The 12,246-nt window shown below is 32.4% G+C and overlaps 3 protein-coding genes across 3 annotated transcripts; 2 read left to right on the top strand and 1 right to left on the bottom strand.

The window, feature by feature from the left end:
* Positions 1-528: 528 nt before the first annotated feature.
* Positions 529-1,202, bottom strand: LOC9314464. Its single transcript, XM_021025935.1, has one exon. It carries the CDS (start codon positions 1,083-1,085, stop codon positions 672-674), a length of 414 nt encoding a protein of 137 aa, XP_020881594.1. The 5' UTR covers positions 1,086-1,202; the 3' UTR covers positions 529-671.
* Positions 1,203-1,764: 562 nt separating this feature from the next.
* Positions 1,765-4,850, top strand: LOC9314463 (tubulin gamma-1 chain). The gene is made up of 10 exons (XM_002878349.2): positions 1,765-2,138; positions 2,350-2,662; positions 2,750-3,150; positions 3,303-3,356; positions 3,431-3,535; positions 3,638-3,712; positions 3,805-3,849; positions 3,986-4,114; positions 4,207-4,311; positions 4,388-4,850. The coding sequence occupies exons 1-10, from the start codon at positions 2,010-2,012 to the stop codon at positions 4,454-4,456; spliced, it is 1,425 nt and encodes a 474-aa protein (XP_002878395.1). The 5' UTR covers positions 1,765-2,009; the 3' UTR covers positions 4,457-4,850.
* A 2,330-nt stretch (positions 4,851-7,180) lies between these two features.
* Positions 7,181-7,739, top strand: LOC9312696 (arabinogalactan peptide 20). The gene is made up of 2 exons (XM_002878348.2): positions 7,181-7,348; positions 7,463-7,739. The coding sequence occupies exons 1-2, from the start codon at positions 7,243-7,245 to the stop codon at positions 7,555-7,557; spliced, it is 201 nt and encodes a 66-aa protein (XP_002878394.1). The 5' UTR covers positions 7,181-7,242; the 3' UTR covers positions 7,558-7,739.
* Positions 7,740-12,246: the final 4,507 nt, after the last annotated feature.

The following is a 12,246-nucleotide window of genomic DNA, read 5'->3' as shown; positions in this document are numbered from 1 at the left end:
ACTCAACATGAAAAAGCGCAAATTCTAACGGAATAGCCTTTAAGTCTTTAACTCTGTTCAAATTTTGATCATTTAGATGGGCCGTAACAGACTTTAACCAATAAGCCCATCAGCGCATACTCAACACTCAGTCAACACTTTTTCAAGAGTAACAAATTACACAAATTTACCAAGTTCCCAAGACCTAAATCATTGACTGAGTCAATAATCATTTGCATGTTGGAATATTGTCAGAAGAATCATGAAAATTTCAAAGCTATTATACACATTGCTTCACATGTTTTGTCCTTTGTTATTCACTTGTGTTTTGTTTTCTATCAAGTTCACATTTTTTCTTCTGACACTTCATGAATTGTTAGTACAATGGCAATTGCTAAACGACTACTATATTATTCTATCGTTAATATCTCATATTTCCCAATGTAAACGTTGATTGCATGTTGATCCACGTTTCACTCTTTGCCTAAACGTTTCAGAGCTTCCAATGTATGATGTGATGGGTATTAAATCCACGAAAATTCTTCTTCTTAAACTAATTACTGTGCATTTAATCCATAATTCAATAAAATGTATTTCCCGTTTCATTACAGTTTATTCGATTAAATTTTCAAAATTAAAATGAACAAGTAATTATTATTATTTTACGAAGAAGCAAAAAAAGAAGATGAAAATCACATCTTCGAAGAACCAGATCTTGTTGTAGGAATCCTTATCTTAGAGAAGATCCGACAAAACATCTTCTTCTTCTTCTTGTGCTTGTAACTATCGACGGTGTTTTTCTTTCTCTTCCACCATTTGGTTCCAAAAGCACCGCACAATAATTTACCAGTCGTCGAATCAGAGGAACAACACAGATCAACGACGGTGCTGGCCGCGCGATTGGCAATTTCCCCCAGATCAGACGGTGATCGAGAACAGCAAACTTTTCCGGCGCCGGCAAGAGAAGGGAGAGACATGAAATGGCGTTCGATGATGTGAGTAAGAGAGACGAGCTCGTAGGAATCATAGAGTGGACTTCCACAATCCCATAGTATACGATCATCATCAACAACCATATTCTTCGTCTTCTCTGTAGTGTTTTCCATGAATGATGTTTGTGTAAGTGTGTTTCTCGATGTGGATTTACAGTGAGTGTGTGTCTTTTATTGAAAGTGTTTTTAAGGTTTTTGTTTTCTTCCTCTAGTTTTTTGTCTTTTGGTCGTATGGACGGACTTATAACATCCAAGCTGGCGAGATTTGTTTATGTTTTTGACGATTAATTACTTTTAATGGAGTTTTTTTTCCTTCTTTTTTTTGTTAATTATTTTTTTTTTTAAATCCGGAATAGGAGAAAATAGATACACTGATACACAATCAAATCACAAACTGATTTTTATTTTTATTTGTACCAATTCAATTCATGTCAATTTAACAAGCCAAAAATGTTAATTAAATTTTTGTATTAATGTAGTTTAAAAATTGAAAACAAGTATTTTCGGTATATATTTTTTAGTTTTTACCATTTTGCGTATATGTTATTGTTTTAGAAACTTTAGTAAACCAATTAAAAATCCAATCATGTATTTCTTCCTATGAGATTGGTTAGACAAAGACTTGAACGAAATAGATTGTGGCCAAATTTAGTTCTCTTTCTCAATATATCATTCACGCATATAAAAAAAAAAATTAAGATCAAAAGAGGAGGAATAGGTAAAAGTTATTATTCCCTCCTTCAGCTGCAAAATTATTTAATGGTGCTGACAAAATATAAAGATGGGCCGACAATAGGCCCAATGTGAGTAAGCACACGTTAGCAACTAGCTGAGAGAGAGAGAGTTATTAGGCTTGGTTTAGGCTAATCTATGCAAAAAATTTATCTTCTCCGTTGCGCAATTGGATCGACTTTTTAAAAAGGTATCCGCGCCAGAGAGCTAATTAATCATTTCCATTTCTTCTTCATCATCATCAATCTTCCTCACTCAGTCTCGAAACCCTAGTTTTGTTTACCCAACCAACAAAGGAAGCAAGATATGCCGAGAGAGATTATTACGCTTCAGGTTGGACAATGTGGGAATCAGATCGGTATGGAGTTCTGGAAACAGCTCTGCCTCGAGCACGGTATCAGTAAAGATGGTATTCTCGAGGACTTCGCTACTCAGGTCCTTCCTTCTTCTTCTTCTTCTGAACCAATGCTCTCTCTTTATTTAATTAATTGTCTACTCAGGTCCTTTTTAGGTCTGATTGGTTCGAAATCGTTGTTTCTGGGTTTCTGTTAATCGATAAATTGAATACCATTGTGTTTTGTTTAACCCTTTAAATTAAGATTACTGATAAGAGTAGCTTTGCGTTTTTGAATTGATGTTTGTGAAGGGAGGTGATAGAAAAGATGTGTTTTTTTACCAAGCGGATGACCAACACTATATCCCACGAGCTCTCCTTATTGATTTGGAGCCTAGAGTTATCAATGGTATCCAGAATGGTGATTACCGCAATCTCTATAATCACGAGAATATCTTCGTTGCCGACCATGGTGGTGGTGCTGGTAATAACTGGGCCAGTGGTTATCACCAGGGGAAAGGTGTCGAAGAGGAAATCATGGACATGATTGATCGAGAAGCTGATGGAAGTGACAGCCTTGAGGGTTTTGTTCTTTGCCACTCTATTGCTGGAGGCACTGGCTCAGGTTTTCAATCTTTTTTGCCAATCCCCTATCTTAATTTAGCTTATGTTTATTCACTGAATGACTTTTATTTTTGTTTTTCGCATCAAGGTATGGGATCTTATTTATTGGAGACTTTGAATGATCGCTATAGCAAGAAGTTGGTTCAGACATACAGTGTATTTCCCAATCAGATGGAAACGAGTGACGTTGTTGTCCAGCCATACAACTCACTGTTGACGCTTAAGCGGCTTACGTTAAATGCTGATTGTGTTGTTGTCCTTGACAACACTGCTTTGGGAAGGATAGCTGTGGAGCGTCTACATCTGACCAATCCTACCTTTGCTCAAACGAATTCTCTTGTGTCTACTGTGATGTCTGCTAGCACAACAACACTGCGTTATCCAGGATACATGAATAACGACTTGGTTGGCTTGCTTGCATCTTTGATCCCAACACCAAGGTGTCACTTCCTCATGACAGGATATACACCATTGACTGTTGAGCGCCAGGTAAGATATCTCAATAACTTTAATCACTGAGACCATCAATCACAAAATGTTTTTATGGAAGGCTACCGTAATATCTTGTACATGAATTCTACAGTGTGCAAATGTTCCATTTTATCGATTTTCTGCTCTCTTAACTGAATTGTTCTCTGCAGGCAAATGTCATCCGTAAAACTACTGTGCTGGATGTTATGAGAAGACTTCTACAGGTGAGCTGTTTGCTTTCTCCAATTTTTTTTGGAAACTTGAAGCAGATGTTTTTCTAACATGATTGTCTTCGCAGACAAAAAATATCATGGTTTCGTCTTATGCTAGAAACAAAGAAGCTAGTCAGGCAAAGTACATATCAATATTGAATATAATTCAAGGAGAAGTCGATCCCACTCAGGTACTTTTACCTAGTAGTTTTTTTATCGACACATTGAAGATGAATTGGTTAATTCTTTCTTGCTGATGTAATCTGCTCTGTTGTTTCACTACTTGATACCAGGTGCATGAGAGTTTGCAGAGGATACGAGAAAGAAAGCTTGTTAATTTCATTGAGTGGGGACCTGCAAGCATACAGGTTCTAACCTAATTGTGCCTTCAAATTAGTTATTGCTTTTGGCTTGACCATGGACTTGCATCATAATTTTTTGCATATCTTACTCTCAACAGGTTGCTCTTTCCAAGAAGTCCCCATATGTTCAAACTGCCCATAGGGTAATCTTATATCACGCTATATATATCTGTAATACTGAGAGTTGCTACTCCTTGCAGTTAATGTCTTAGGCTGCTAGTTCCTGGTTTAGAAGATACAACGAAGACTCTTATTTTGGTGGTGTATTTGATATTTCAGGTCAGTGGTCTTATGTTAGCAAGCCACACTAGTATCAGGCACCTATTCAGCAAATGTTTGAGCCAATATGATAAGTTGAGGAAGAAGCAAGCTTTTCTTGACAATTACCGGAAGTTTCCCATGTTTGCTGTAAGTTGACTGCTCAAATATATTGCCTTTGTTTGGCTAGTGTTTAGTGCAACCCACCCAGCTTTGACAGTTCTGCATGTTGATATGAACAGGACAATGATCTTTCAGAGTTTGATGAATCAAGGGACATAATTGAGAGTTTGGTAGATGAATATAAGGCCTGTGAGTCACCAGATTACATTAAATGGGGAATGGAGGTATATAAGCTTTTCCCATATATAGTCTTATTTATGGATGAACTCGAAATGATAACTGTATATGTGTCTGTCTCAGGACCCTGAACAGCTTATGACTGGTGAAGGCAATGCTTCAGGAGTTGTTGATCCCAAGTTGGCGTTCTGATTATTAAATAAAAACAAAAACCAGAGTAAGTCGCATGATGTTTCACTTTTAACTGAGATATTTCAGGTCATCATAGGTTTACTTTATAATAGGTTTTGGTAGGAGCAGTAGTAAGTGTTGGCACGTAAAACCTTGGAATAGTGTTATGATGTGGATGAGTTTTAATCTGTGAGATGAATGTGTGTTTCCTGGGATTGAGAGCACATAAAGTGGCATCTCCTCAGGAGAAGGAATCTTGAATTGTATCTTTTTTTTATGGGTGTTTTAGCTCATGTCTCTGTGATCTGAGTCTCATGTTCTCCATGTGTGGTCAAAAGACTCGAAAACTCTAGAAAGGAAGAAGCATGTAGTGTTGATGAAGGAATTGGGTTCAATGGATTCTATTTTCTTGGTATATATATGGTATATATATATATATATATGCTCATCTAAACTTTTTATACTAGTATGTTGATTGCTTAGTGGATTCTTCTATCGGTCAACTCTCGTTGACTTTTTTTTTGCATACGACGTCGGTCTGGATGCAAATCAAAGTATCAAACTTTGAGCAACAAAAAATCATTTTTAAAAAAATCCTATGCAAGTTGAATTGAATTCGCTTACTAGTATATAACAATTTTAAATTTTGTGGACCCCACATATTATAATAGTGTGATTAGGCAACAAATTACACTAATGATTTCCGAGAAGTCGTTTGACGCGAGTATTTGAAAATTAATAAGCAAATGATAATGTTGACAAAACAAGCTCGTTTTAAACGATAAACAATCCGACATCCACTGCAAATAATCGAAATTTTGTTGCTTTGTTTATTAGTGTTTATCTTTCTTCTTATTTAGAAACTAAGCATAATCTTACCAGTAAAAACCAAAATCTAACGATGGACATGTAACAACATTTACTTACTAGCCGTTACATATGTTTCACTCAAATAATCTTTTGACAAAGAAATTTACAATTGAATCATAATTTGTTTTTATTCTCGTATTAAAAAAAAATCAAAAAATCAAAAAAAAAAAAAAATGTAAAAGTAAAAGTAAAGAACTGAAAAGGGGAGAATCTCATCATATCACATGGCCTCTATGTAACTAAATTATTCCCCCTCCAATGTATTTCTTTCTGGTCCCTAACTATAAGCATCTTTTGTTGTGAATTGGCATATGATGTTTAATTATTTATAAATAGATAATGATGCTAGTAGTATAGTAGTACCATATTAAAATTTTAGAGAAATGTTTGTGGAGACTGGAGAGTGAAAATACAGTTTAGTTTTACATAAATATGTAGAAAGGTTTTGAAAGTAGTGAGGATAAGTTTTCTTGTTAAAATATAGTAGACTAATTATATGAGTTTTGGAACAAAAACATAGATTCTCTTGTTGTAAATTAAAGCGTGTTATATTAGGAAAAGAAATGGGAGATGCACATATGGCAACATTTCAACGTCAGATTCGTGTGTCAAAGGCTCTTTTAAGTAAGAATCCTGGCTCTTAACCATGCGTACAAATCTATATATACATTTTTGGATGACTTTTAGCAAATAAATCCTAGGGTTGAGCAGTATTTACAAAGAATGCCATTGGCATTTATTATTAATTTTACAAAATTTAAATAAAAGATATTAACCAAACAATATCTTGCCTAATTTGTTTCTAAAAATATTTACACAATCTTTCTATATATCTTCAAAAAAATTTATAGCAAATATTTATATTAACATTTTGCATAGCAATAAAAATACTATTTTATAATAATCAAAATATTCACATAGAAAAATCAAATACACATACATGAAAAGAACTATATCTATCATCATTTAAGCCGTTGTTTTATTTAAATAAAAAAAAACACAAAAAACTTGAAATCATATACTTTATATGATAAATTTAAAATATATATTAGTAGTATAAATTTAAAATCGTTCAAATAACGGTATACTACGGGTGAGATCCTAAAATTATTAGATTTTATAACAATAATAATTTATTTTCTTGGATTTTATAATACTAATAATTTAGCTAACGAGATAATATAGACATGTTTATATGGGATGACGGGTTTGGGTCGATATTAATAAATAACGGTATATCACGGATGAAATCCTAAAATTAACAATCAAAATATAATTATACAATCTTAAACACAAAACAAAAGAAACAATATTAACAAAACAAATCCAACTTAAATTTAAAATTTTTAGTTATAAAAAACCCGACCCACGGTATACTGCAGAGTAAAATATTCAAAATTTTAAAATCCACCATACATCGTTACTTAAAAAAAAATGTATGTTTTCATATTTATACTTCAAAAATTGATAATTAGATATCTACATTTTAAAATACAAATTAATATGATATATCTTCAGTTAGTCTTTTAAAAAATAACATTACATTTTTTAAAAAAATATAGCCCCGCGGTATACCGCGGGTTAAATTCTAGTGTTAACATTATGAAAGAATAAAATCCACCTGTGTTTAATAAAACGAAAGAGCTCTAGCCAGTAGCCATACTCAACGCGTAAATTATTATCATTATGTAAATAAATTCAAATTCCATTGTTGAGGGAATAAAAATCAAACGAACCAACTAGGAACGGTCAATTAGAAAATTCAGCCAGGTAAAAGACACATGTCAGTTAACTCAATAGAACAAGTAAATCCGGCTATAGTGGATTACCGGCTATACCCGGTAAACAGTTATGTCCTATAAAAACGCGTCTCGTTCGTCATCTATCTCGCCGGAGTTCTTCATTCCTATTTAATTTGTCCACTGTAAAATCTTGAGATGGCGTCCGTTGCCGTAATCGCCTTCTTCTCTTTCGTTTTAGCCGTCATCTCTCCATTCGCCGGCGCTCAATCCTTAGCTCCTGCTCCTTCTCCCGCAAGCGACGGTATAGTTTTCCGATCTCACATCCTCTCACCAGATCTGATTGTCAAAAGTACTCTTCCAAATTTCCCTCTTCGATTAATTTTTGTATCATTTGGGGAAAATGAATGATAAACAGGAACATCGATTGATCAAGGAATCGCGTATTTGCTAATGGTGGTGGCGTTGGTGCTGACGTATCTCATCCATCCTCTTGATGCATCCTTCTTCTAATCTTTTGTATTTCAGAATTCGACTTCTAATTGAATGTATGGGTTTAGTTTCAACTTTACTATTTTCAGTGAACATTTCGCTAATATCAAGATATTAGAGATACCTTCTTGTTATTTGTTATTTTTAGATTTTTCCTAGAGATTTTTTTATTAATTTATATGTTTCCTATAATCTTTTGTTTATTTTAGACGTACCCCCCTTTAATTATGTTTATTGCCAATGTTTCCAATACGTCTAAGACAAAATGTTCCAAAATTGTTACTTACATTTACTGTTATTTAACATAAATTCTCCATGTTATGAACTATTACCATATAATTTTACTAACGCGCCTCTGGAGTACAAAAGTCTCTCCAAGCATGCATAATTGCATACGCGTGGACGTGGTTGGTAAAATGCGTGTCATAAACGTACCGTTCAACTTTAATCCTCCTTTTCGTTTAAAAGTAAACGCATGTTGTAACGCTTTTTATACACAAAAACGCTTTGAATCGAATTTTAGATACCGCGTTGTCAGCGATCTGGGCCATATATGGGCCAAGAGTGTTCCGTTGTTGAAATGAACCCATTTACATTAGAAGTGGCACATGTCAATGATGGTATTCTATACCAAGTGAGACCATGATTTAATTGTGATTTCGAAACCCACGTCTAAATTGAGCCGGATTTCAATTAAAGGTTCTGATAACAAATATCGTAAATTACTCTGAAGATTTTTAACCCAAGTTTTTATATCTATATTTAATATGGTGTATTTGAGAAAAAATATTTTCTATTTCAAAAAGAACGAAAACCAATCTAGCAACATTATTCATTTTTGTTTAAATACTTTAATAAAAGCTCTTATTAATGACCCAATTTGAAACATGAACGAGAGTGACACATGCTTTATTTCATTTTCTTATTTTATTCTTCTTCTTGACCTAAAACAAAAAAAAAAAATGAAAAAAGAAACAGGAGTAGAATAAACGGTATGAAATTTGGAAAGGTGTCATGAGAGCGTTGAAAGAGATCTAGTTGGGGCCCGTAGTAGATTAGATTTGTGGCCAGTGGCCAACTTGCTTCACCTCTCAATCTTTTGTGGCCCAATCTTTGACTAGTTCGTTGTGCACTATATATGGGCTTATTAGACCCGCTCTTACCGCTTCTCTTTATATAATTTTTTACTCATCTTAATTTAATATTTGTCGTTCCATATGAGATTTACAATTTAATATTTATGTAGTTTTAACTAGATTTTAACCCGCGGTACACCGCGGGGCTATATTTTCTTAAAAAAATCAAAATGTAATTTGTTTGATAGATTATTATGATTGTTAATTTTAGGATTTCACCCGTGGTATACTATCTTTTATAAATATCAACCCAAACCCGTCCCATCATATTACCCGTCCCATCATATTACCCGTCCCGTGAAATTAAACATCATTTAGTTATTTTTCTTTTTAATAATACTTTTATTTAAAAGCTATATAATTCAAGTCAATTTAAAAATTTCTTTTAAATGGTTCCCATAAGATATATATACATATATATTAAATTTGTATAGAGTTGAAATAATATTAATATTACAAACTTTTTATATAATTTAAATATTATAAATATTTTTAAAAATATGCAATATATATTTTTTGTTATTGAATAAGAGGATATTATGTGTAAGAAATGTAGAAAATAAGAGTTTAATATTTTTATTATGGAGTCGCAAGAAAAATCTTTTATTTCTATACATGTTATTCGTTTATTAATAATAAAAGAAAACAAATCCTTTAAATTAGATATTAACTAAAATAAACGCACCATAATTACTTATTAAGTAACAACCAATAAATTTCACCAAAAAATAGGTAACAACCAATAAATTCTAAACGCAGTAATTAAAGAATGAGATATTAAAAAAAATATCAAATAAGATATAAGAATCTTAAAATAATTGAATATCTAAATAATTTAATTGTTAGTGTCGATTTTAATGCCTTCATTAATGTGGATTTTTTTTTTTAGAGAGAAATATTTCCTAAAGATTATCACATTAATGACTCAGAAAATTAAGGAAGATATGAATTTATGATTCTCGAAATCGTGTTGGTAATATCTTTAATTAATATTTTTCAAATTTAAATAATTAATGCCAATGGCATTCATCCGTAAATACATTCCAACTCCAGGATTTATTTGCTAAAAGTCATCCAAAAATGTATATATAGATTTCAATTAAAGGTTCTGATAACAAATATCGTAAATTACTCTGAAGATTTTTAACCCAAGTTTTTATATCTATATTTAATATGGTGTATTTGAGAAAAAATATTTTCTATTTCAAAAAGAACGAAAACCAATCTAGCAACATTATTCATTTTTGTTTAAATACTTTAATAAAAGCTCTTATTAATGACCCAATTTGAAACATGAACGAGAGTGACACATGCTTTATTTCATTTTCTTATTTTATTCTTCTTCTTGACCTAAAACAAAAAAAAAAAATGAAAAAAGAAACAGGAGTAGAATAAACGGTATGAAATTTGGAAAGGTGTCATGAGAGCGTTGAAAGAGATCTAGTTGGGGCCCGTAGTAGATTAGATTTGTGGCCAGTGGCCAACTTGCTTCACCTCTCAATCTTTTGTGGCCCAATCTTTGACTAGTTCGTTGTGCACTATATATGGGCTTATTAGACCCGCTCTTACCGCTTCTCTTTATATAATTTTTTACTCATCTTAATTTAATATTTGTCGTTCCATATGAGATTTACAATTTAATATTTATGTAGTTTTAATTCAGTTTGAATGGTTTTATTTTTATTCAGTTACTCGAAATTTAAACTGAAATAAATATCAAGATTGCAACGAACCTGTGTCTGTATCAATAATCATTTTAGTCAAATTAAAACATATTAAAGCTGAATTTTATTTTCTTTTTGAATTAAACTAAGGTTTTCCTTTCGTTTTAATATTAGATATGTTGTTTTATCTTACCTCCTATTGAAAGACTCTTTAGAAATTTAAAATTTTAAACGGTCTCGAACGAGAGTATATTATCCACCCAGTTTGAATTGAAATGTAGAAACATAATTTTTTTTTTTTTTTTTTTTTTTTTTTTTTTTTTTTTGTAGAAACATAATTGGGTCACCGCTCATAATAATATTTGAATTTTTAATTATTATTCGTTTTATTTTCTTGAATCTTGTTCCCCTTTGTTTTGCTTCATATGGTCGGTCGGTCCAAGCTGCAGGCATTAAATGCTCCGATGCTTTACATGTGTGTTGCAAGTGGTTCTGAGTATGTGATCAATCTCTATGTTTTGTTTCTTTGCATATTCTTTGGGATTCCACGAGTCTACTGGTAATTTAGATTTAATCATGTTCATCATCCACTCTAAACCACAGATACAAATAAATGGATTCGCAATTCTTTTAGGACATTCGATATTGAATTATTGATGTGATTTCTATCTCCTTCATCTTTTTTTTTTTTTATTGTTGCGGTCAGTACTTGTACTCAGAGTAACTGTCTCTAACTTCGAACATAAGATATACACATCTTTGTTATTTTTTCTTCGCAACATATGTATTTTTTAAATATAAAGGTTTTTGAAAAAAAAACATGAATGTGACCAGGAAGCTTCTGAATGAGTAGTTTCCCACTCGAGAAGCCAAAACCATGGGGTCCAATATCAAATGCTGCAAAAGATAGTAAATTATCGAATTGGTCAAAATAGTGACCTTCAAAGGACCAAACTGTTTGTGTTACTATAGCGTGAGGAAAAGATATATTTTAGTTTTCTTATAGGGAGGAAATATTTTATTCCAAATAATTATTTGCTAATTAGTGGGGGAGGGAATGTATTGAACCATATAAAGGAAAATAGAGTGGAGACAAAGAATAAGATCAACGAGACAAGGTCGTGAGGAGATTTCAAATTTATTGGAAGACTCACGTGTATAGCTAGATAATCCAATTCTTTAATCATGCGATTTAAGTTTTTTTTTTTTCTTCTTTTTGGAAGGGCCAAATCATGTCATTTACCTCATGTATAGAGAACCGGCACTATTTAGGGGTGTTAAGAATTAAGATGGCCGATTTTTTTTCTTTGTTAAGAGAAGCAAAAGTTAGTTCTTAATTAAGATTTTCCTAAATAGGGATTCTTGAAGTATATGTATCCTCAGTTTTCATTATAACTCTACATAAACTTATAAGGGTTTATATTGAAATAAAAATTCGATGAATGAGGCCATGGACTTTAGATCTCTAGAAATTTGTCCCATCCATTTGGATGGACCATGGTACAAAACAGAAAGCAGCCATTTAATTAGAAGACAAACACACTTTGTCCTTCGAAATTGATATATACCAAACTCTATTGTCTTTCTATACGTAGACTTCGACCAATTTTGACAGAATGCAAATTTATATACATGTTTATTGTATCTTATAGATATGTGTCTATATGAAAAAGGTAGAAGTACTTGGTTATCTTTTATGGTGAATTTGAAACGTGAAGGATGTTTTTATGAGTGGAGACACAATTGGTAGGGTTAATATAGGATTCAATGGTTTGGTTCCTTCACATGAATGGGCTTTGTTACTTAAGTGGAAGAAAACAACAGCAGACACGAGAACATGTCTCTCGGCGATACCTTGAATCTTCACTTCACTCCACACCCACTCAAATCTATACGAGGATATTTCAGAT

This window comes from Arabidopsis lyrata (genome assembly GCF_000004255.2).
Source record: "Arabidopsis lyrata subsp. lyrata unplaced genomic scaffold ARALYscaffold_5, whole genome shotgun sequence".
NCBI lineage: Eukaryota > Viridiplantae > Streptophyta > Magnoliopsida > Brassicales > Brassicaceae > Arabidopsis > Arabidopsis lyrata.
The sequence above is the reverse complement of the archived record's forward strand: the minus strand, read 5'-3'. Positions and strand labels throughout refer to the sequence as shown.